The sequence below is a fragment of the Prinia subflava genome, chromosome 1 (assembly GCF_021018805.1).
Source record: "Prinia subflava isolate CZ2003 ecotype Zambia chromosome 1, Cam_Psub_1.2, whole genome shotgun sequence".
NCBI lineage: Eukaryota > Metazoa > Chordata > Aves > Passeriformes > Cisticolidae > Prinia > Prinia subflava.
Window position 1 is genome coordinate 119602741 of NC_086247.1, and position 26917 is coordinate 119629657.

General features: G+C 40.0%; 1 protein-coding gene across 3 annotated transcripts in view; it reads right to left on the reverse strand.

Annotated features, from left to right (window-relative positions):
* The window catches only part of CREB5 (cAMP responsive element binding protein 5), a 256147-nt gene that overhangs the window by 146909 nt on the left and 82321 nt on the right, over positions 1–26917 (reverse strand). For all 3 annotated transcript variants that reach the window (XR_010081997.1, XM_063409813.1, XM_063409803.1), the window contains one exon: positions 26043–26215. Coding sequence is in view for 2 of the 3 variants with exons in the window: in XM_063409813.1 (XP_063265883.1) it covers positions 26043–26215 (173 nt within the window). In the remaining variant the exon portion in view is untranslated. The remainder of the gene's footprint in view (positions 1–26042; positions 26216–26917) is intronic.

Genomic DNA, 26917 nt, shown 5'->3' on the forward strand with positions numbered 1-26917 from the left:
AACATTGCAACCAACTGACAAAAAGGTGATGAGGTTAAGCGTACAGTGGTACAGGGAAAGACTTGGCTTCACCTGCAGAGACAAAAGCTCAACAAATAATATGGAAAAATGGGATTTCTCCTAGCTCTTTTTCCAAGAAAGAGCAGAAAACAGTACTCCCTTCAGTAGATCCTAGTTAGAAGAAAGTAGACCCATTTTCTAGAGTACAAGCAAGACTGTAGTCAGTTTGAACGACTCATTTCCCCATTACCAGCTGCTCTTAAAAAGCAGATCTGGCAGCTGAACTGAAAGTTCTGCCCATGCAGTTCCCTGCCTCTTTCCCCACCAGCACATGTTGCTTTTCTGTCACACTTGGAGGAAAATACCAGTATACTTCTTCCTGAATGTCTCTGCTTCTTCTGCCCAGAGACCACTGGAGGGTGGAGGATAGAGTCCTCAGCCAAAGTATGATAGGGGCTGAAAACACATAAACTATGTGTAGGAGAAAAAGGTTTGACAGGTTTTCTGCTGAGGCTCACATTGCTGTTGATGGCTTGAGGAACAGCTGCAGCTTCTGACCCTCAGAAATGCCAATATAAGCTTTGGAAAGCAAATCTCACACTGAGCATCAGAGCTAGATACAGTCAATATTACTAGACTGAATGCATGTGAAAATCCTCCGCTAACATAAATGAAAACAAGGCTAAGTCCACAATTTATTAGAAAAAACATAACACTGAATAAACAAGTAAAATACACTATATTTTATGACAAGGTGTTTTCTCCCTTGTGGGAAAAATTATTTCCAGATTCAAAAACATCACAGTAATGCACATTTCTGCAGTAAATACCATCTAAGGGTCTTAAGTGCAGCCGGTTGGCAAACCTGCTTTCCAGAAATCACTGCCTTTCCCATCCAAAGTGAGTCCTAAAAGGCTGACTCCAGAAAATGACACAGTATTTCCATTCTGTATCATCTTGATGATCTCCATCATCACCACAAAGCTATTAGTGCACAGACACACATGCAAAAGCACACCAACACACACACACACACACATGCATAGGAACAACCAGGGCAATGGAAAATACATTCCGTCTTTGCTCACTTATTCCATATACAGGCTAATTTCTAAACCACAGGGGAGCAAATGTTCTATAAAGCACTCTTATTCTACAACTAAATACCCTTGCTAACGAAGAGTTAGCAGCACAGTCATCACTATCAAAAGCACTAACTTTTAGATTAGTAGCAGTTGGCAACTCAGTCATTCATTTTTCATTTTAAGGAAACCTTTTTAAGACTGCACTCTTGTTTTCAGGAGGACTATAAATGCACTTCTCATGTTTTTATTTTATTTATTCTGCCCTGGGGATTCGGGTCCCTCTTTGCAAGCAATAAATTTTTCTTTAAATCTTTTTGGTAATAATATATTTTAAGACAAATTGGACAAGGGGAGCATAAGCACAGATCTCCTCTCCAAACGTTTTGGCAAAGCATCAGTGCTACATGGTTTTTGTAATCAACTTCTGGTCACTATGCAGAGTGCTAACGACCTCTGCAAAAATGGAAAGCCACATGTGTCAAAACATGGCTTTCACCTCTCTGCTCTGCCCCACCCTCACCTTGCTCACAGGGCCACCTTCCCCTTGTCACAAAATAAATTAGTAAGAAGGAAGACAAGAAGAAAAGACAGACAGACAGAAAGAGACACCACAGCAGCTTTTAAAATTGTTGCTGTAAAGGATTTATCTGAAGGTCTGAAGGGACAGCACTCAGTTCTTGACAGAATGAGTTACAGTGGTTAGAGGGGGAAGGAGGAGGAGGAGAAAGGAGAGCAGTCTGGGAGGAGAAACCCTCCAAAGTCTCATGTCTACAATGCTCTTGGAAATTTGCCAATTACCAGTTCAGAACAATGTTGACATTTAGCCTTTTTCTAATCAGCATTGCCCATCACCCAGGGCAGAGATTCCTGCTGTATGACGGAGCTCTTCTGCAACTGGCAGCGGCGTCCTCCCAACAGTCTGCCCCCTCTGCCCACGACCACCACTCACTGGCACCCACCCTGGCACCCCTGCTCCACCCCAAGAGCTTCAACTCCCAAGAGCAGGTGGGGCACACAGAGAAGTTGGCTTGGGGCTGGCGGGTATGATGGAATACGGTGTGAACAGATGTAGCAGGTGTGGAAGACCAAACCACCACTGGGCTCCTGACAGAGGCACGGCAAGTGGAGAAAAGTCTCACTTTAAGACAGATTAAGGTTAAAAAAAATTCAGTAGGCACCATAAATTGAAATATGGCATCCAAGCCCTTACAGATAGTTAAATTCAAGTACTGCATTTTAAATTGACTAAAGTGATGATGCAAAAACCTGTCGGTTCACTTGTTTACCAGTTTCTGGCTTTGAGCAGAGAAAAAAAAAAGGGAATAAACAAAAATGACAGAACTGCAGAAAAGTATGTATTTCATGGCTATTAATAACAGTCCCCATTGTTTACAAGTCAATTCAACACTCTTAGAACGCTGACAAGTTCAGTGTCATTCACTGTGCACATCAGAAGAGCAAGCACAAGGCTGAGCTACATCATGTTTCACCCATCATCACAGAAAAAAAGAAAAAAATCTTGGCACAAGCTTGTCCCAAGATGCTATCAGCTCACACACATCAGGACTGGAAAAGGTCAGAGAGCACTGCGGAGCTGGCACTGATAGAGCGAGATAAGGCATGCTGCACAGTGATAGCCTGCCTGAGCTATCACCAAAGCAAGGGCACCTCAGAGGGACCAAGCACTGCCAGCACCAGGCACTGTGCTCTGCAGCAGCTGGCTGGCATCACGGGCACTTTGGTACCAGTCCCACTGACATGGCAGGGGGAGGTCCCTTGCATCAGGAGGCAGAAAATTTTTCTTTCTTCATCTTTACTGCAGATACCCTGCTTAAAGGACAGCAGGTAAGCAGATGACTGATTTAAATTCAGTTCTACAGTCAAAGTGATTTCAGCTGCATTAAGTTTGTTCATGTGGAAGTAGATGTGACTACATGAACGTCAAATCAGGTAAATGGAGGATCAGTGTTATGGCTGAGTAAACCTAAGTAAATTCATTTTCAGAAATTATTTAGGAAAATAGTCAATTAATTTTCAGTAAAATTAAAAAACTTCTTTAAAACACCTGAAGATTGTATTTTAATTCCATATTTTGGATGACTCCAGGTGGTGAGAGTACTGACAAGTGAGTTTGTACAGTGTAAGTTCTTGCAAAACAGTATGATACAGCTTTGAGCCAGTAAGTTATTTCAGCTTGAGCTGCACTGCAAACAGGTAAGTAGTGCTGCAAAATCAGCAGAATCTGTGAAGTTTGCACATCCCTAAGTATTTACAGTGTCCTGGCTTGATGTCCTGAAGCTGAAATCAGCCAATTTCAGCTGCATCAGATTTGGACATGGCCCTAGCTCTGGGAATGTCTGAAGAGAAAAAAACCATGTGAAACAAATTTGCAACAGCCTCAAAATAGTTTTGACTTAGATCTTGCACCATTTTACTCTTGTTCCCCTTTTCCTAACAAATTTCAGCCCACGACAAAATTCTTTCACAAAGATTTTGACAAGCCAGACACAAAACAAAACCAATGTGTCCATTTAGGTATTCCAAGGCAAAATAGTGGTCATGGCCATGGTTAGAGAAAGGTGGTACATGAGAAATGGTGGTGAACATGGGGAACAAAGTGCTATACTGGCTTTGCGTCAATCTTCAGACAGAGGTCCTGATAATACAACAAGCACCACATGTGTCTACATGCGTCTCCTTGGCTTGGGCTTCATGGAAGGGAAAGAGTAAGTACATTTGAAATATGATTTGAGAGGAAGAAGTCAGCTGTGGCAAACTCAACCACAGTTAAAAAGCAGTTCTTTAGAGGAAATATGGTTCTTTAAAACACATTTTTAATTTTTTCCCAAGTCTGTCAGCATTGATCAAAGTCATTATTTAATTAATTTTCTAGAATTCATCTTCCATTTTCCAGAATTTAAACTAATAAATTGAGCTTCATTCTGCTTGGGATAACACGGCTTAATTCCCGTATTTTCATCTCTACTAACTTTTGGACTTATCAACCATTTAAGAAGCAACACTAACAAAACAAAAGACAAAAGTGAAATTAAAAGCACTTGAAAGAAATCCACATCCTGATTTCAGATAGAGAGGAAGGGCAAACATGAATAGAGATGAAAAGCAGAGGGGTTTGGGGAAATCTGTTAGGACTAAATGAAGAAATATAAGAAAATGTCTATGCCCCTGTATCAGAAGTGATAAACAATCGTCTTGACCAGTGAATAGCCCAGAAGCCCAGTGTCCAGTGTTATTTTGTCTTTCACAGAGTACTGTCTGTAGAATAGACCAGAAGGAGACAGGTTTGAAAAAAAATATTGTGGTAATTCTACTAAACCAACATGACATAGAAAAAGTTCATTTTTTCAGCACAAAATGATCATTTTAAGTGGCCTTCCTTTTAAATGCAGATGCCAGTGCTCAGTTTTCACAAAAATGGATAGTCTTGGTAATTTGATTATGCCGGGTTGCTCCCCAAAAAGGATGTTGTGTGTAACAGAGAAGTTTTAACTACACTAAAACAAATACCATAGCTTCACTGGGACTAAGTACCAGCAGAAGAAGCTGACTTCCAAATTGTTTCAAAACAGTGAGCTATTTATTAGATCTACATTAGTTATTCTCCAAACTCTCCATATGTGTTTTGACACATTCATTTATAAATAAGTGTCTTGGGTTGAGAAATGTAACCAAAAATGTGTATTCTATTTTCATCTATTGAAGTAGGTTGGGAGATATTGTTCTTTATCTCGTAACTCTAGGGGTGGAAAGAGGGCAGATGCCTTCTGTTAATGGGACAACTGATAACACCAGATAAGGCAGTGCCTTCTTATCTCTTCCTCCACCCATCCTCCTCTGAGGAACATCACCTGTGAATGGGCCATTTAAGGCCTCTCACATGACTGATAACATCACCTCATTCCATTGGAGCTGCTCCACTCAGTGGGAGGAGCCAAAGCCATCCCACTGAGATAAAACTAGCAATCCCAAACAGCAAGGGAACCTGTTTCCTCTCGATTCCTAGAGGAAGACTGGACCCTTTTCTTGAGGATCATCTCTACTCCAACGGAGCCACATCTGTCACTCCAAGAGGACTTTGGGCTGCCTCCAACACCCTGACCAACAGGGTGTCAGGTTTGCATTCTGACTGTCAGTGGTCCTTTGTACTATTGCATTTATTTTATTTTACCCTTTTTGTTGTTGTTTGTTTTCTTCTCTCTCTATGAAATTGTATTTCTGACTTGAAGTCTCACTGGTTTTGCTTTCAAACCAGTACAATAAGTATTCATTTCTGTCCCAGCCACTCTTTTTAAACTTTATTAGTTCATTGCTGTGTGAATGCCACACACATGGGACTTTGCTTTTTACAACTTCCAGAGCTGAAAGGTGGAAGTTAGTAGGTTATTCCTGCTTCCCTTCCTCCCCAAAGCCTAATGATTCTCCCAGTCAACTCCCTGTCAGCCAAGGAGGCTGGACATATGTCCCCCCACAGTCTGCCAGTGCCAGCATGTCAGCTAGACCCATCCCTCCCTGCCCAGAGGGACAGCCTGTGCTCAGCTGCAGCTGTGCTCCAGCCATCCCTGCACCGGGGCAAGGACTATACACCAGCTCTCTTTTTTGTTTGTTTTTCCTTTTTATTTAAAAGAATAGATGTTAAAGCAGGGTCCACATCCTTTCTAGTCAGTCATCTCATTTTGATGGAAAGCTCCTTAATTAGTGTAGGCAATTGCAACAACAAAAAGCAACCACACCATTCCAGCATGATCTACCTTCCACAACCATCCAGGCATTAGCCAGGATTCCAGGAACATGCCAAAGGCTTTGACAGTAGCTAACATCATTTACACTTCTCTCTCCCCACAACTGCAGCTTACCACTATAAAATACAAAGTAAATACCCACACACACATTTGCAGCACAAGCAAAAATCCCCATTATTTTCTCCATGTGTAAGTAATTTCTGGTGAAAACAGGCCTGCAGGCAGCAGCCATTTGCCTGGCACAGCTCACACAGTGGAGATGGCTGCCGCCGTCCAGAAAGTGAACCTGGAAAAGAAACTCACTGGAAAGTCCACACCAAATCTGTGGAATCATGAAACCTCAGAGTTAGGTCAAACAACTCAATATATTTTTCTCTGTCATTCATATATAACAGTTCACTTGATTCTGCCACTTGAGGAAAAGATGTGAAAAGCTACACAAGTAGAGCTGGAAAGTAGCCACAGTACCAGGACAGATGTTGAAAAAGAGGTAATTGAGTTCTGCCAGGATCATAAGAGACCCTTTCTGGCCTTCCATTATTATCACATCAGTTCAAATGTCAGTGTTATTACTGAGAGCATCAGTGTGTCTTTCTTTTCTTCAAATACTGTCTCTGGAAGGCTTTGATGCTCCATTTAAAAAGAAAACTTACATTATTAGCCCTCATGGACACAGAGAAGACCTTAAAAGCATGACTTGAAAGCATGTCTCAACATACCCCCAACAGGATGAAAAACCAGATGTCAAGCAAAAGGAACACCTACTTTATGATCAATTTTATTAATGTCTGTGCCTTACTCTTGATTAGAGCCAAAAAGATTTAAAAGAAGTAAACATTGTTTTTGCCCTTCTCATAGACTTGTTGGCTCATGTTTTCAAGATTTATCTCCAGCTGTAAGAATTTGAAATGTCTTGAAAATGAGAGATAAACATCTCCTAGAGTAGCAGAAATGTGGAAGCTGGTGCTTCATTAAATTAAACAAACCACAAATTGCAAGATGTGTGAGGAAATCACTCAGGGGCAATGCTGTGACAAGGAGTACCCTACTTTGGTCACATAGCTCTGGTGTCTTTCGAGAGCCCCTACATTCTCTCCTTCTTTTTTTTTCTTTTTTTTTTTTTTTTTTTAATTTGAAATCTTGCATGTGAAAATGTACTAGCTATTCCAATATTGTTCTCTTTATTGGTAATACAAGGAGCAGCAACAGGCTTAATTGGAAAGAAGAAAATGCATGTTTTGTAATGCAGTTTGCAGCAGTTATTTTTCTTTCTGAAAATAATGGTATGAGTGGAAGTTTCTAAAGTCTGTTCTGTTCTTGGATATATCAACAAAGTCTCTTTGCAGTGTCTGTATAAAGCAGACAGAATAGCTGCAGTGAAGCTGGATTTGGACCCAGGGTGTTTAAGTGACCAGGCAGCACAACCAGCCACTCAAGTTGCCAGCAGTGAAGTGGAACTGCAGTATGGCAGCCTGTATTTATAAGCTCCTCATCTGCCGTGCCCCAGTTCCTTCTAAGCACAGGCTCTTCTCCTACACTCATGCTGGCTTACTATTTCTGTTCTGTACAGAAATAGACAATGGACTACATTCAAGCCTATTGTTTTGCAGTGTGGGTTGTTTTTGGTTTTTTTTCCCCTGTGGGCTGACTTTGGTTGATTTTGTTGCACTATTGGCAATTTTACTTATCCAAATATTGAGAGAGTAAGAACCAAAATGATTGATAGCAGTGCTCATTGAAACACTAGCAATGTTAGGAATTAGTGTGTTCTCTCCCTCTGTATAATGATCCAAAATTGAAGACTGACAAAGAACAAGCACATGGGAGGATCTGGCTCATGCCTTCCTTTTCAGCAAATGCATCCTTGGGAATAATTTAAATATCATATTTCAGCCTTGTTTTACACACAGAGTGGAGTGGAAAGTAACTGCTGGGTTTGTATTAAAGGCAGGGGGTACAGTGGGAGAATAATTCTGCTAATCCTTCAATCCAGTCAAGTTGAAGTTCCCTATATCCATGAACCCAGAAAGAACAATTGCCTGCTTTCCACACCAAATGACCTGACTCTCTGGGATATCTTTGAAAGACATTTCTTTCAGCAGCCTTCTGACACTGCCTTTTGGCAAGTTGTCCTAGCTGAGTGCGAATGCATTATAAGCACTGCATCGGAACATATAGGCTTCTAAAAAGAAGGAGGCTTCCCTCTTTCCTGGATGCTGGAGCTCAATCTCTGATTTTATATAGAGGGTGTGGTGATAGGGTGGAGGGTGAGAACCAATAAATGGTTATGGCAGTGAAACATTTGGAAACACTTGAGCACAAGCACTTTTCCGTTCTTACTCCATCTGCTGCTTTCTCCCAGCACAGAGGAGTGGTGGGTGAAAGGCAGAGATGAACTCCTGAAGTTTCCATTTGGTGAAGACAAAGGGACAGTTCCAAGGAAAGCCCAAAGAAAAGATCTTCCTCAGCTTTTTTCCCTTCCTTTCCTTTCACCTTTTTTTAATTCAGTCATCACTCCATATTATGAAAGAGTTTAGACTCATAGGTTTTTTCCTCCTTCCAACATTTATCTGCTACTTACTGCTGGTCTGAAGTGAGTGTGTCAGACTCTTGTACCTCAAGTGCACAGGATCTGCTCCCACACACTTAAAACTCTGCCTCTCCACCATCTTTGCTAAGGGATATAAGGGGACACTTCCCTGCTGGGTGGCAGTATAGTAGATTAGCCAGATCTGGTTCTTGGTATGAGGTACACAAACTCACATCTTCCCATCATGTAAAATGGGTGAAGTGCAGTCAAATTCCTTGCTGCAGAAGTGATTCAGTAATTTCTACCTGGAATATATTTGAAAAAGACAGGCGAGGTCTTGCTTTAATGTCTTGCTGGAAATTCAAGATCTGTACCAATGCAGCACATTCCCCCTATTCCAGTCTAAGGTGCACAGTCAACACTGAGATTTGCTCCAAGCCTCAGTGGGGAACTTGAATCCCCTGACCTACTGGCCCAGAGAGGAGACTGTAACCAAGTCTCTCTGACAATAAACACAGAAACTATTAATGAGATTAACTCTCTGGCACCAACAATCTCAGCATCTGTTTTAGGCATAAAGAGAAGGCTGGTGAAAAGAATATTGTGGCAACAAAGGGTTAAATAAATGTGAACTGGTCAGGATCCTGCTACTTGAATCTTTTCCATTGTTTGCTGATGAGGTGCAGGCACTTGGCTGTGCAAAGAGAGAAGGTTTTAAGGAGACCCAGGATCTGGTAATACATTGCTTCTAAATGGCTAAAGCTGATGTTTAGAGATAATGTTCCTGCCCACTTCATTTTTTTATATTTCAAGGCATCCGTATTTCATATAATCTCAATTTTAACGTCAGAAAACTTGATTAGAGAACCTCTAAAAGTGAATCTGCGGAAGAGGACAGTGCAGTCTCCTTGTTTTAGTAACATTGACGAAAGCAGGGGAGGGAGCGCCTTGCAGCCAGCAGTCTAGAGGCTGGCATGGCAGATAGATACTAAAGGTTATCAAACTGGTGTAAATGCTGCACAGAAAGCTACCTATCCAACACAGGACATTTTGAAAGGGGGCCTGCTAGAAGAGGATTAGGACAGTGGAGTGCTTGCTCCTGTTCTGAGAAGCAGCAGCCAAGTCTACCACACTTAACAGTGTTGTGAAGGGCACAGAATTAAAGCTGCTAACTCAAAGGGAGCATATTCTCCTTCTGAGATTGCTGCACTTTCCTAGAGGGACACTGTTAAGATAGGAGGGGTGGCTGCAAGCACACTCTGACAGCCAGCACGCCGAAAGGTCAGATTAGATTGAGCACTTAGTCTTTATCCATTAGTAGAAGCCAGTAAATCAGAGACTAGCAATGGCCAAGAAGGAGCTGTGTCTTTGTAACATTACCGTGTCTTAAACCAGATTGAAAGGGCTCCAGGAAATCTGAGGGCTCTAGATAATACTCCAGATAATGGGAGAGCTGCTTCTCCATGACCTATTTGATAACCTTCCCCACATAAGGATGTTTACAGGCTGGGTGGCAACTAAGATGTTTAGCTGTGCTGAGATGACAACTTTATGAGGTGGAAAAAAAAAGCAGAGTGTTTTATTGTTGTTGTCGGATGTGGGAGCAGCTTTGAAAGGTTGCTGCAGCACTCTGTCAATAGGACTTTTTGGAAATAATGGTTTTTCTGGTTAGGCCATAGGCTGCATTAATTGTTTGGAAGGTATAATTCTCGATCTGCTTTTAATATCTTTCTAGAAAAAAAAAATAGAATACTTGATTGTTCTTGGAACAATCTGTTCTATGAGCCTAGGAGTGTGGCAGGTGGAAGTTGTTTTAGAAAGGTTTTTACTTTGAAGAGCTGATGGATAGTCCAGTGTTTGGTGTGCCCCTGCTCATAGAAGCTGGATATTTTCAGGGTACAGCACACTGGATTTCCTCTCCTATTCTTTTAGCTTGCTAATCTCATACCCAAATGAGAAGCTCACATTCGCTGGCATGAGAGCACAGGCATTGCTTTTCTACAGTCTCTAATCACCTTTCCAGTTGCACTGTCCATTGAAGGCAATGCAGAACTCCTGGAATTCAGCAGACTCTTCCCATTGGAAGCAAAAGGAGCTCCTCTGGATGTATGGGTAACCTTACATCTCCTCTTTTCTAAAATATTTTGTCGCATTTAAATAGCCTGCATGGATATGCCTCCGACATTTGTTGTCATAGCGTCACTTTTATCTGTTGGTGTCTGACTCACCCCACGGAGGAGAGGGGTTAGGGAAGTGCTTTGAATTCACTCACTTCTTGTTTACAGGCAGTATTCACACTGGCAGTGCTTCTTAACTTTCATTATTGGAAAGAAATTAGGATGGAAAACTTCCTCAGGGTCTGTCTGTCACTAAGACTGTTTGCATAGCCCAGTCTAGGGAAAACAAGGAAAACACAAACACAAAAGATGATGAATGAATGGATATCTTCTAAAGGGATAGAAGAAAGCCTGTAATAGAGAGATGGAAGACAAGAGAGAGGATTTCAGGCTTGTACTTCTCTTGACATAACACTCTTTTTTGAGTATTTTGCAAATAGTGTAGTCTGGTTTAGAGTCTTTTAGGGCTACTATAATAGAATTAATTAATTGGAATGAGAAAAGGAAAAATAACCAAAGGATAATACCTTTTCAAAAGAAAAGTCAGTGCTTACAGGATTTGTGAGTGTCAGATTTAAGAGGATTTTTTTTCATGGAATTCATGAAAAAGTTCAAATTTTAATTCAAAAAGAAGAAAGAGAAAACAAACGCATTCCTACACTTCAATATGCTGGACACCTTTGAAGTAAATCTTAATGTTTATTAGTTTTGCCTTATCTTGATTTTGAAAAGTTAAAGGAAATTTCTTTTAGTTATATTTTTGTGTGTATTAGCATTTGTTTCTTTTAATAAATATGTCTGATAATTAACTTTCATTTCAGTTTATTTTCTGAAAAACATAGAATCATAGCAATTTGCATTGGAAGGGTTCTTTGAAGATTATCTTGTCCAACCCCTCTGCCATAGATGGGCACTAGATTAACAGGATGCCTGGAGAAAGTCTAGTGTTTGCATTTTCATTTTTCTCACTCTGTTGTCTTGCTCTTCAGCAGTTTATTTTAGTTTCCAGGAAATTATTAGCACATTATTTTAGACATGATTACATAATACCATAATTCCTCTCTATTTCTGTGGCAAAGAACTATACACTGAATAAAATTCCTAACGTTTGATTACATCAAATGTTCAAGACATTGTATCAGAAGAACCTATTTACCTTCTTCTCCTGTAATACCTAAATTCATTTGAACATTACTGTAAAGTGAGGGAGTATTTCTTTTCAGATTTTATAGTTGGTGAACTGAATCTGAGAGAGACCAAGAAATTTGCTCTCATGGAAAAAAATCCATGGTGAACTAGAAACCAAAATGAACTTTCCAAGGTCCAGACTAGCACTTAGATAACTTCTGCCACTCCTTCCCTGTAACATCCACTTGATTTGATCTGTTCTTTGATGAATCTTCTGTTCTAATAATTGGAACTCAAATGTTTTCCCCCTGTACAGTTTCTGTTTTGTAAAGAACTTGATGAAGTCTTCTGGGTGGGTTTTTTTTTTGGGTGGTGTTTTGTTTTGTTTTTTTTGTTGTTGTTGTTTTTTTTTTGTGTGTGTGGGTTTTTTTTGTTTTGTTTTGTTTGTGTGGTTTTTTTGGTTTTTTATTTTTCTTTCTTTTTTGAGTGACAGGGCAGCATTAGAAGCAGCAGCCATTTAACCTTCCCAGGACATAACACTTTTACTAATTCCATGCAAGCATCTTGAACTAGGCTGCCAAACCCAGCATATACCAAAAGTGAGAGAGGGTAAGGAGTGTGTTCTCTCTCACCCCACCAGCTCTGGTCTGTGCGTGTAGAACTCTGTGCATTGGCAGAGGTGCAGATTTTCTTCCAGTCCCAGCACTTTATGAATCAGCAGCAGCAGCCCCAGTTTCCCACACGTACGCTTTGAAACATCTTGCATTCCATGAGCATCCCTCACTGCTTGGAAATGGTGATTCCTTCACAGAAAACAAGTGGTTTGCTACATATTTAACTAAGGTTTAAAAGAAAAACAAAAAAAGAAAAAAGATCTTTCCCCTCTACTTGTCTGCTTCTGAAAAGTAGGCAAGACAACAGATCTTCAAGATGCTCGGCCCAGGGAGAGAAGGACAGATTCTGTGGCCCACAGGAAGAACAGCAGCCACAAGAATCTGATGATCATATACAACCTTAGCTTTCAGTCCAGCCAAATTGAGAGCCCCATGCCTCTCTGCCACATCAGCCCCAAAAGCTTATGGGAAAAGGGGGCACAAAGACTGGAAAGCAACCTGCTCCACAGAAGGAGCAGGGAGGAAAGCTGTTGTACAAAGGCACATTAGGACAGCAGCTGAAGGAAAGGAACTGTGTCCACCCAGGACAGGAATCGTGCCCTGGAGCTCGGACGCTGGGCTGGGTTGCTGATAGCCAGGTGGCTCTGTGCCAGAGCAGAATGGCACGAGCTTTGCATTGCAGTGTCTTGGAGACCCTGGCAAACAGCCAGGGCTGTAGGAATCTTTTTCTTGGGCAAGAGCTGTGGGCCTGATCTCTTTTCCCATTACCAAGAAGATCTCTTAAAGTCCTGAAGAATCGTTATAGAGCAAAAATGAGGAAACTGATCCAACTGAATGATTCTGCTGCTAAGAAAGCCAGTCACTTTTCTTCTATTTGTATGTAAACCACATCACTTTCCTGAAGTTAGATGCAGGACACAGGCACATTTAGCACTGTCCTCCTCTAGTCTAGTCTCCTGGAGGCTTCAAAAGACTTTCAAGCAGACTCTTTGTTTCAAGAATAGGAAAACTGAACACAGCAGTCTGCACCAGCTGAACTTCTATTTGCTCCACATGTAAGGCCTATCTAATGTCAGCAAGAATCATTTGTGAATGAAAAGCTGCACACACATCTACAGGTTTTAAGAAAGTAGACACAAATAAAACACCTTGTTGCTTATCCTCTCTTGCTCTTGCTCTTATTGTGCCAAGTATTTTAAATGTCAGCTCCTCGGGATTATCTCAGAGCTGTATGACCAATTCCCAAACTATGTGCATCAGTGGGACTGTCAGTGGTTCCACAGCACATCCAAACTCATCCTGAAACACTGCAAATAGAAAAAAGACTGTGGGTTTAGGATTGCTTTTTAAACCAAACAGTTATTTTAAAAGATAAGAGAATGGCTATTGTCATGCTAAAACCTAAAGACAAAATTACTATCTATATAGTAGTTTTTAAATATATCAGCCTTTTATATTTCTTTATGAGGAAAAAAAATTGGCTGTAGTTGCAATCAGTCTTAATTCATTCTTTATTGCTGCTCTGGTTCTGTGTTATTTGAGCTGGTTAACTGTTAAAAGCGTTTCAAATGTTCACATGGTCTGCATTAGGTTACAGAATAAAAGTAAGTACAGCCCACCAAATGTAACTTTCTGAAATGTAAACCACATGAATTTGATTTCTTTGTGGTACAACTTTAATTGGGTTCAGAGGTCTTTTGGTCTTACCTGTCTCTCTGCTCTCTGATGGCCTGACCTGATAAAGCTAATACAAAGAATCTGCGAATGCAATCTAAGGTGATTACTCTCAGTTACAGTACACGGCTTTATTCCTGACAGCAACAGCCCTTTAGCCTGGTTCATTATTAGGCTGCAAGTTTGAACCCTGGAGCCACCAATGAACTGGAAGCAGAAGTGTCACAACTTATAGTAAAAGATTGTGTTCCCTTGCAACTCCGCAAAACAAGAGAAGCGGAGGGAGCAAAAGCACATAGGTGCCACTCTAAGTGATCACATCTCCTGAAAAAACTGCATGAGCATGCAAACATTTGTGTGCCTCACACTGTCACAGCGAATGTCACAACAGAGAATGCATCCAAAACACACTACATCACAGAGAAGCAACTGCAAACAGAAATCCCAACAAAGCCTGAAATCTTCAGATACTGATCTTGAGCTGATTTGGATTTGTTGTTTTTTTTTTTTCTTTTGACAGTATTGTGCTTTGCCCTAATGACTCATTGTTCACTCATCAACACGTCTCTGTTGCACTGTGTTCTGCCATATGCCTTGCTCAAGTGAAACAACAGTACTGCCACTTCCCACCCAGAAAAGCACATCATATCCCAACAACAACAAGAAAGGTACTGCACAACAGGTACACTCACCTCATATCCTGTAACCAGACTTGTAAACAAAGACCTGTATCAGCTTGTGGGAGCAGATCTGGAATTAAGCAGACAGCTCAGGAGAAATATAGGTAGAAAAGGAGCAGTGTCCTGAAATACTAGAAGTCCCTTTGCCTGGGTAGCTGGTTTTGCAATACACAGCCTTGATTTTGAAAAAGTAACATGAAAAAGATTCACAGTGCTCATAGCTCTTGGAAGAAGACACCAGAGAAAGGAACACTCAGCAGACCCAGTAATAAAATAGCATAACACAATATTGAATGTTACTCAACTGAAACTTCCACTGTAATTCATAGGTTTCATTCAAGTAAATAAATCTGTAACAAGTAAAACCATTACAAGTCATCCTCTAGTTCAGGCAAATTACATTCTATTTTCTCTACTGAAAAATACACAGGTACCAAAAAAAAAAAAAAACAAAAACCAAAAAACAAACAAACAAAAAAAAACACAAAACAAAAAAAAAAAACCACAAAAAAAAAACCACAAAAAAACCCACCCCAAAAACAACAAAAAACTAATGTAGAATTTTTTTTAGAATAATATTTTACATTCCATTGCCCAAAGCTGTTTTTGTCTTTGTAATTTTTCTACAGTTCTATTACCAAGCACTGTTCTGTACCAGTAGAACTGTTCTCTTAAGTAATTTCCACCAGTGAACATCCAAGCAGTAACAAATGAGGTCCCTTCGTTATTTCCAGGTTTTTCCAATAAGCAGTGTTGGCAGCACGGCTCTTAGCTCTCTGTCCATCATGCAAATATGCAAATAACAAGGCAAGGCCTGTAAACATGGCAGGGGTGTCTCTACTTCCCTGTTCCTCTAATGGGCAAGCAGCAGGAGTAAGGAGGAAATGTATACCTCAGTGGTGCGGTTTTCTTGTCAACGTGGAATAATAGTGGGTTTTTTGGCTCAGAGTCATTTACACTGTCTTCAAGGACACAACTTACAGTTTCCCAACTTGATCATAAGGAAAATTGAACATTTCCAAGGATGCTTCCTCCAAAACAAAAACTGTTTTCCCCTTGAGGCTTGAAATGTGGTTTTGTGCTTTTGTTCTCAAACTCTGTTTTCTTTTATATATGGGGCTTTGCTTCCCTTTGCATTTATGGGTTCTGCTTGGGTCCAATATTGTTTCTAGCATTTGCTTTATAGGTCTTAGGGCCCCACAACCCTTGATGTTGCATTAATGTGCAACAAAAACTCCATGCTACCAGGCTGTGTACAGAAAAAGACCAGACTGGAAGGGACCCCAGCTTTCCCCACAGAGAAGTATAGTTTCACTTGATGGCTTCTGGAATGAACTTTGCCTATTATGTTTTATATAGATTTTGAATAAATCCTCTGACTCACAGATTTCTTATTGGAACAATAGAACAATATAGAGGCCAGGGGAAAATCTGGAAGAAAGTATGGATTTTCTTCCCTGTCATGGAGCCCAGATTCCCTATCTTTCTCCACATCCATTTAGTATGGCACAAAGGGAACTCACTAACTGTTTTCTTTCAACTTCCTTTGCTACTTCAGAGTAGAAATATTATTTTGCTTCCTATTTTATTTCCCTACAGATAAGAAAAAATTCAACACTCTAGATCTCTTTCCCCTGTGGGCCTGGAATAGACTGTAGAGAAAGAAGAAATTAAAACAGATTAAGAAGGAAATTAATTGTAAAGAGATAAAGTTTTCCACACAACTCTTCTATTTGGTGTATCTATTGATAGGCTCTAATTGTCATCTACAGAATACATATTGTCAGTCTGAACTTGGTTTACTACCTGTGACATATAATCTCAGACAAAACCACTTGAAAGAAGTGCAAATTGAGAAAAATAACACGAGATCAGTTCAAATTTGGTCTGCTTTGGTTGTCAGCTACAGTTAACATCTTCAAATATTGTAGTTGTATTTCAATCAGAATTAGTCGTCCATAACAACCTGTTGAGCTTAACAGACCGTCGTGTTTGAATATTTAAAAATTACTGCTGCTTTTGCCCACTTTAATTATGTTAATGTACATCTGGTGCCCAAAAAAACTACATCAACAGCGCACAGCGATAGTGAATTAATGAAGTCCAGCATGTCCAAAGAGAGATTCTTCAGGCACATGAAGTCAGCAGTTCATCTCTCCAGGGACATTTTCTAATAACAGCTCAAAAACACTTGCTGAGAACACAAGCTTTAGTCCTGAGTATGTCAGGGAAGCTTTCTGCATGCAGCTCTGAAATGAAGCTCCAGGAGGCCACCACCATTGAGATCTGTGCACCCCTTGCACATCTTCCTGTGCGATACCTGGGACAACCCTACTGCATGTTACAAGCCAGGGACACACAGTGTGAGCAATCACCTGCCAGCAAAAGGAAGACAGATACTCCACCATTGCCAGCACTTCCTTCCAGAGTGCTTAAAGGATCAGAGGCCCTTCAAGCAGCACCTTGTGGCTGAAATGCTGGCTGGTCACTCTCCAGACACCTGAGGCAACAGCCTGTCTGAGATAAGATGAGCAACATCCGTCATACAAGGACTGATAAAAAGGGGCAAGCTTCAATGTTATGTTGTGTAAGTGCCCAGCTTCAGGGAATGCTCACAGCAGGTGTGAGCAGCAAGCCCAACCAGCTGACAACCAACCTGGAAAACCCAATTCATTACTCTAAGAAACTTCTCATTATGTTCTCTATTTGTATTCTTTTTGGGTCATTTTACTATCAAAGGTGTGATCATCCTGTATTTGCCTGGCAAATCACAGACTTTTCTATAAAGCAGAGAATAAAAAGGAAGAACAAAAGAAGTTTAAAGATGTCCAAGCCCTTCATAAAAATGCTTAATTCTGGCAATGCTGAGAAGAACAACAGAACTCTAGACAAACACTGAATGGCTTTCAGGGAAAATTGTGAATTCCTCAATATATACAATGATACCAAAAATGTCAGTTTGGACTTGAACTCATATTAAAGATCTTTAGGTCAAAAAGAACTGAATGAATTGAACTGAACAAATGGTTCAGAACAACTACGCTGCTAAGAAGTTAGGGTTCACATATCTGACTTCTAACCAGGTCTAGAAAATGTTAAGTTGCTTAAAGAAAACTTAAAATATCAACAGCTATAGTTTTCATTAAAGAAATCATGTGACTAGAAGCACTACAAGTATTTCTGTATAGGATCATTTGATGTTAACCATGGGGCTTTTTAAAAATCTCAGAGCAAGAGATGGGGAGACAAAAAAGTATAAAGAAGTAAAAATACAAGCCATAAATATTAGGAAATGAGCAACAAACACAGCTTTCTCCTGTATCATATATGTATATACTCCATTTCATTCTGTAGGGTTAAAAAAGAAGAATGTTACTTTGAGCCCTTACATTTACACTACCAGTGAGCCTGGATCTTATAGTTAAAGAACTAGATAAAAGTAACATAATATTCCGAATTGCCCAGGAAGTACATTCAATTCTCTTAATACTGTGAAATAAGCTAGGGATTTGGATTTCACTCATTTTGAGAATTGTTCACTGCAAACATTTTATTACCTCACCAAGTTTTATGGACCCTATCAGAACAGCTGCGATTTACTTCACTTGCAGCAGAGGAAGCTGGTAATAGCTCAAAGATTGCCCCCTTCATTTCATAAACCAATTAGGACCTGGATCCTACGACTGGAGTAACACAGCCCCTTCTTTTACTGGCAGAATTCCACTTCATTTATGTGAGCTCAGAATAAACGTCTCTGTTGGCAGAACACAGATGCTCATAGCAGCAAATGTTTCTAAAACACTTTCTAATTTGTTCCTTCTTCCAAGGAACAGTATTCCTGCGCTCTCAATCTACCTGCAGGTTCTGTCTAGCCATCAGTTCCTTGTTCAACTCAGCAGTTTTTTACTAAACATAGCTAAGAGAAATTAAATTTATAGTTTATCATGAGGAACTTTGTTAGAAGGTTTCCAAAAGAACAGATTTATTTAAATTACTTTCTTTCCTTCTAAATCAAGCATAATTTCATTTTTGTAAAGAACTGATTTTGGTGATGTTGTCATCTTAGATTTATCCATGACTTTAATTCAAATTGTTGATGTTTTGGGGGGTTTGGTTGGTTGGTTTTTTGTTTGGTTGTTTTTCTTTTTCAAATGCATATTTGATCTGTCCATAAGTATAAAGAGAACCATATATATGCCTTAAATGGAACTATACTGTACCATTGATTTTGAAAACTCAACTCATCAATTAATAAGGAGGCCTACTTTTACAGGTGGTAAAATAGAATCCATACGCTTTACACAAAGTCTGTAATTCCTGTGTTTTCCCTCAGGCACTTTCCTCTGCACTATTGTAATTGGTTTGCAGCCAGGTACCAGCTTAAAAAAAAAGAAAAAGAAAAAAAAAAACACCCAAAGTGTTAACACTTTATTAACTTAATAGTACGTTATTATATTCCTTTGAAAGTGTTCAAAAAAGACACTGGCAAGACACACAATGTAAAATCAAGGCGTTCTCAGTTAAGGACATCTGTGCTGATTCCTTTATTGAAACAGATACAAACACAACTTCTTAGTGGGCAACCAATCTTTTATCAGATTTCTTTGCACATAAAGGTCTTAACTTTTTACTCATTATAGCCATTGTGCCACCTCCAGCAAACCTTTAAGCCCTTCTCTGAACTGACATGGTGTAAAGCAGTGTCCCAAAACTTGCTACTTCTATGGAACCTGCAAATGATTCTCTTAAATGAATTTTTTAAAAAAAGCCTTACACCAAACAAAGTCTGTATTGTTTGAGTTAATGTTTTACTGCAGCTTAGTTACCTGTCAAACAGGCTGACACTTGGATAAAACACATACTGGAATCATGCATCGGGCCATGTTAAGCACAAACCCGTGATGAAGAGCAGAGCTGTGGGATTTGGCTGTGCAGAGCCCTAATGATCTTCTTCTGGTCTAGGGGAAGCTTGATCTGTCATATCAAACCCACTGCAATTCCGAGATCCTCTTCCATCCGAAAATGATTTTACATCTGTTTTAGTTCAAAGACTCATATAAATCAGGAGCTCTGCCCATAAATTTTGATGACACCTTTAAAGAAGATTTATACAGTGTGTATTATATATATACGGGAGGTATGTAAGAGATACCAACCACTAAAATTAAGGAATCAATGCTAGATTGTCCAAGTCCTGTATAGCATATTTAAGTCTTATTTATGACTTTCTCTGAAATGAGAGCCAACCGATGCATATGAAAGCTCAATATTTCTGTTCAGATAAAATGGGTGCAGTACACTATTCTGACCTTGTTTACCTATAGGTCCTGGGTGGGACAAGCTTTTCAGAACACAAACATCATGATCTGTTTCTTAGAAATCACTTGCATGAGAACTGGCTTGAGCATGGTTTCACTGCCTATCTCAAACACCCTTCAGGAGAGGGAGAGGGCTGGTTTCATAACACAACAATCCTAGTAAGAGCCAGCGGGCAGCAAGTCACACAATATCCCTTACACTTTCTGGTTTTGGTGTTCTTGCTGTGAGAAAGCAACATTTCTAACAAACTTAGGACTTCTGTCTAGTAGGAAAGTATGAAGCATAAAACACGGTGTTCATTAATAAATGAACCGCATGTATACCAAGTGTATAACTTTCAAGATAATAATTGATTTCAAGTCATATAAGAAACACACTAAACTCTCTTCATTTCAGGTTGAAAGGCTATTTCTTACCTGGCTAATGGTCCTCCTTTCAGTCCCGCAAATGTCAACTTGATATATGTTAGCACTTTCCAGTCCCTTCCTAGACCTTACAGCAAGGAAGAGCTTTTGGGAAGGCAGAGGATAGAAGAGAGGTGTTGTGAACAACCAAACCACCTGCTTGTGCTGTGCCTGACACACAGACTGGCACTGTTTGCTTTTTCTCTTCCTGACTCAGCACTATGGGGAAAAATTGAGTCAGCAACTCCTGAACATGCAATGCAAACAACAACAGACGAGATTTGAGAGCAGACAGAGCTCCTAAACACCACAGACAGAGCAGCATGGTTCGGCCTGCAGGTCAATGTGTGGACATGGGCAGCAGCCTACTAAAAGGGATGAACAGCTTGAGAGATCCAGCTCATTTTCTCCATCATCACCCTCTCTATTAAGCCAAGCCATGAGACAACATGTTTCTGGGAATGGCTCACTTGTAATAATTTCCTAAGTAATTCACCTGAGCTTCCCAGAGACTTGTGGCTGCTGCTCACATGTGGCGTGATGGGATTCCGTGTCAAGGTTGGTCAAGGTTGGTCAAGGTCATTGTGGTAGAAGGGACTACAGAAAACACGTCTTAGCATAAACAGAGGAAAAAATGGTAAAGTCCTTTAGGACTTAAATCATTAAACAGGAATTAAAGCCCAACTTTTAATACAAAGATACAAAGACAAAAAAAAAAAAAAAAAAAAAAAAAAAAAAAAAAAAAAAATTGGATAGAATGACACTGTCAGATGCTCTGTCTTCCCACCTCTCCCTTTTCCTCCCTTTCCAGTGATCTCACTGACATTCTTACATGGTGCACAACCAAGGCTATAGGATAGACTTGATCAAGAGACTGAGTGGTCATTTGATACTTCATCTCTCACTGCACATTTCTTCTTATCTCACAACATACTGTGGTATTTCGGTTCAAATACATGAGTTGGAACAGAGGCTTTTATCACAGATTTTCTGGAAAGGGAACTAGTCTTTGAATTTAATAAAAGCACATCATTCCATGGCCTCTTTGATGCCACACACTCCACCAACTTACTAAGAGCTTAAAGAGAGACATTCTCTTGGATGTACAAAGCCCCTTCTCAGTCACCCACCTATTCCAAGTGCCTTCCAGAGCTATTATGGAAGGGTTTCTGCCTGTGATTGTCTCTTACAGGAGTCTTTTCTGTTTTCTTAAGCTATAAAGGATGATAGCAGGATACTCTGAGAACTCAACCAGCAGTTGCAGTCTCAGGTGGCTTTTGCTATGGTGAAACTCCTGTGCTTGCCACAGAGACTGTCTGTCCTTCTGCCATCTGAGACCCTCCAATTAAGACTGAGAAGTCTTTTTTTTTTCATTTTCCAAATGTTCAAGGCCAAATGTTAGTCTCACTACATGCATGGAGAAGTCAGTTTTTCAGACTACTCCATTTTCCATGCCCCTTTGTTTGAAAAGCCTTCAAACCCATGAAAAAATGATAAACTGGAACCAGAGAGACACAAGTGGCATCACGAGAGGGAAGAGAGAAGAACAGTAAGGCAGCGCATAGGTTTTAAAATGAAAGGCTGTTCTCCCACTGGTACCATGATTCTTTAGAACATGAAGGCACCAGAGGCATCTTCCAAATCCCTTTTGTTGCTTTCTCTTACCTGCTTGAATTTTGCCAAATATGGTTGCAATTTTTCCCGTTTGATGCTGTGCCAGAAGACCATCTTATCTCTATTAAAGTGCTCTACAACACTTTAAAAACAGATAATCTACATCACATGGTTAGTGTTCTATGTCCATTTTGGTGTCTGAGTTCACTAAAACAGGACTCACTCTCCATTTACTACAGTGTTAACAACTTACTGCATCTGTGACAATCCTCCATCCTCCCATGTTCTTTATCAGCTGCAGAGCTGTGCCAGTGAGTTTCAAGCTGGAATAATTACTAGTTATGTCCACTACTAGCTTGAAAAACTAGCTTGAAAGCAAGTTACCTTTTCTGTGAATGCTGTTAGGTTGCAGCTACCTACAGTATTTGATAGTCTGAAAAATACATCTTCCCTAGCAAAAGATGTGTTTAAGATAGAGTAACCACCACGCTGTGTTGTCACCAATTTGTCTGCCCAGAATTCTCTACACACTGCTGTATATTCAGTCAAAGAAAAAATGGATTTATTTTAAAAAGAAGACAAGCACTGCTATTGTACAGCCTAGATCAGAGCCCCATATCTTGAGCTGATTCAGCTTAACTGCTTTTCTATACCTTTGACAAATGCATGTCTTATATCATTTTTTCTTGCCTTCCTCCATATGCCATACTGCTTTTCCTCCACGTATCTTATCTAGAAATGATGTGCTATTAATCAGCCAAAGACACCCTTCACTGCTAAGTGTTCCTCAACTGATTTTTCATCAGCACAAGTAGTTACTAGTTCCAGCATTCCTCCCACATGCTGAAGGTTTGGCAGGGAGGGAGGAGGGATGGCAAGGAGGTTAGAGACTGCCTCACCATATAAGTACTATCTGGGACCTTTATACCAACCTGCCAGCTTGCTGTAATGGTAATGTTGCTGTTTGTTCGCAGCAAAAGGAACATGGTGGGAGGAAAGTGGGGCTGCACCCTGTCTTATTTTTTAAGTTAATAACCTTCATGCTCTTCCTTTTATCTGATTAATCTGGCTGGGTGCCTGTTCAGTAGTAGCTGAAGCTTAATACCTGAAACAATGTGTGGATATACACTGTGCCAGTAAGGCTTGCCCAACAATGCACATTCTGTCATGTTTTCCCATGCCTTGTGTCAATATCTCATTTTATGTGTGAGCCCCCAGAGCAGGGGATAGGAAAAAAAGAGAGGCATGGAGGGAGAGAGGGAGGGAAAAGGTTAGAGGGAGAGGGAGAAGAAAGAGAAGGAGAAACGAAAGTAGGGAAAAATTACATCCCTTGGGAATATCAACTGCTACAAACTCGCCCACTCCTCACCATGAAACGAGCTGTGTGCGGGCACAGGTGGGTCCCATTCTCTGTTACTAGAGCACAGCCTACAAACAGGGGCTAAATGAAGACTTTCATTGCTGTTCCCTGTTTTCATTGGAGCAAGGCCATCATAAACATTTGCAGGTGGCTTGGCCATAGTCTGACACTAAAATATTTGTGGTTGTGATAAAAATCAGAATATTGCTACAAGATGGTTCTATATAACCTTCAGGGCTTGATCCTGCTCTTACAGAACTCAGTGAGAGTTTTACCCAGTTTCTCTCTGCTGGTTTTATTGCTCATTAAAAGGCATTTTCCCTGGCACAATTCTTCATGGTAAAGACTCATCTACCCTTTGGGGCAGATTCAGATGATTTTTTAAAAAGGGAAACTCAACCAAAACCCACTGATTTGAGCACCTCAGAATTCAGGTTAGTTAAATAGCTAAAAAAAATTTTGCAAGGCTAAATCAAAACAATCAAACTTTCAAGAACTCAAATGTTTTTTGCATTCATCAAGACTTCTTTTTCAGTTGTTTAATACCAGAACCATTGTCCAGTCTGTATTCCTCATGAATGAGTCGTGGATATAATTCTTAGCACGTTTAGAAGGATAAGATGAAGATAAATGGAAATGACAAGATATGTTCTTTGAATAAGTAAAACAGACACCAGAGGGAAAAGACTGAAGGAAGACAAACCAGGATGCTCAACAGTTTGGCAAGTAGAGGAAGTTGAAAATACAGCAATTATCTCCTAGGACACACCATGAACAAAAAACAAAACCTCCTAGGAAGAGGGAAGAATGGGGAACAGAGTATGCTGGAGGTCACACCGTAAGTCTCATTCACACACCAACTCACACAGAGACTAAAATGCTGACAATTGCCTCCCAATAAAGCAGCTTTAGACTCAGACTTAGGAAACATTTGTGTGATTCAGTCACAGGGAAGAATTAAGATATGTCATGACAAAGTTTCCCAAGTGAGACACATCACTGACTAGGAAAAGGCCTTTTTATCCTCAACCCCTCCAACTTTGGAGATTCTAATCACCATGGCCCCAAACCAACACAAACCTAAAACCTGACTGACAGGGTCTTGCAAAACCACATGCAGTTTTTTTCTCATTATATGGAAACAATTGTTTGGAAGCCAAGCACAGTCTTACATAAAACACCTCACCACTGAGTATTAAAAGTTTGTTAGGGTTTTTTTATGCTTTTAATTAGGATCATAATTACCACTAGACTTATTAAGTCACAATTTGAACGGGAGCTTAATCATCGTTAATGCAAATAATGGCATTAGTCAATGTTTTTCTTTCTAAAGCTGATAAACAAACTGTTTCTTCCTCCCTCTCTCTCTCCCAGCCCCCTGTATTTGAAGAGAATGTGACATATATAATACAACAACTCTACTGGATTCACAGGCAAATGGTATTGCATGTGAAATCCCAGTGAACACTGTGTTTTGCCAAAATGTAACATATACAAAGGGCACATCTATCAGATAAGTTTACCTGACCCATCCTACCAGATTTATATATTAAGAACCAAATCCTAAAATAGTAGTAAAAAGAAAAATAGAGTAGCTTGGCCAGGAGCACAAAACTAGGGCAGCAGATGGAATCTATGTTGTGTGCATGGCTGGATAACCCAGAGCTTGGTGCCATGGGCCATCCCAGCTACCATGAGAGATACAGATCTTGTGGCCCACACCAAGAACCTTGAAAGAAAACTCAAGAATAACTAGATTTTCAGTTTTTGCCAGGATTTCACTATTTGGTTTTACTTTGAAAAGACTGAAAGTTGATCATCAATTATTTAGATAATGACTGGGGACAGAGACTGCTTTTGCACATATCACCTAATTAATGTGACCAAATTACAAATGACAGATAATGAATCTATACTGCTGTTTTTTTCTTAGTCCACTAATATATCTTTTTATCTATTTAATTTATGTTGTTATACATTTTCATGTATAATCCTGCTCCCAAATTCAAGGAGCTATGTGATGAAAAACTGTACCCTCAAGCCGTCAGGGCAATTTCTGTACAATTAAAAACAAGTTGTTGTGACTTACGAGGATCTCATACTTGCTGGAAGTAACCAGGTGTACTAAACCTGGATGGTTTTGTTCACACAGTTCTCCAGACATTAGCACTCAATTAGCACTCAAGCCAATACAATAAGCATCTATACTGTCAATTTATGGTATAAATATGGATCCACCATCACAAATTGAGCAGCAGTTCACACTGTGCCAAACTCTATTTATCTTGTGAATAATAAATCTTTTTGTCTTCCAGCATTCCTCATTTAAGCAGAGGACATAGGAAATAACTCAATTCCATAGAAAACCCAGAATTGCCATTGAAGGAAGTCAAATATTCAGCTTCACAAACACTTTGTCCTTCTTCCCAGAGTAGTTACATTCACTGTGGTCATAAGAGGATTTTAAAAAATGGATGCAGAAAGCAAGAGTTTCCAGTAAGTACAACATTCTGTCCTTTTTGAACCAGGGTGCCATATCTGGAGTAACCTGTCCATTCCCCACAGTCTGCAACATGTGCTGCAGGGGTCCTTGCTCATCCTGGCAGGGTCAAGAGCAAACTCTGTAACCGCAAAAACCACCAGAACAACATCTGGTCCTGCATGCAGCTGGACCTTAAGAAGTATGAGGACATGAGGACATCATCTGGTCCTACAAGCAGGAGCCAGAGAACCAGAGAAATGAGGAAATGGACTCACCCAATCTGCCGATTTGTGGAAGGTGCTTGTGTAATGACAGAACTGGACTGTGGAGAGGGCATGGCTTGTTGAATCACAACACTGGTGTCGTGGTTTGGCATCCTTGTGTTTGTCAGCTGGTGGGATCCAGGTCCTGCCATTGCTCCTCCAACTGTGTTATGCATGGAGATATTCTGTGAAAAGAAGGGAAATGGGAGATGGTGGAAGAAAATGAAAATAAATAAATAAATAAACGTCTTATCTTGGTTTTCTGTTCTACAGGAATTCTATTAGAAATCTGAAAGTATCAACAACATGAAAATTTACTGGCTCCTGGTAAATCCCAAGTCAATAGATCTTATTATAACCAACAACAATAAAGAAATGAAAAATAAATATTTACTTTCATAGGGCAACATAAATGAAAAAATATCCACAGGTTGACTAACCACTCTTTTGTGATTCTGTCTTGTGATTTATAATGGGGACATTTAGCACATATTTCTCCGAGCTGAACATGATACGAGTGCAGGATATCTGGATTTATTACACAGGCTGTTTACTGTGTACTGCGTCTGCTTAGACTGACAAGCAAATCAAGTTTTACAGTCCCAAAGTAACAAACAGTACACGGCACATCATGAAACAGCCATTTCTATTAGCCTCCATAGATTTTGTAGAGCAATAATATCCCAGAGGCTTAGAATAATTCTGTATTTCACCACATATAACCTTTGCTTCAGGTAACTCAGAGCTCTTAAAAAGTTCTTAAGAACAACAACAAAAAAAGAAGTTCACAGATAACTCATATCCACTGAGCAAACAACCAGCAAGAGGCCAGGATACTGCTAAGGAAGGAACCATGGAATAACAGATCTCTCCTGTTATGCCTGTAC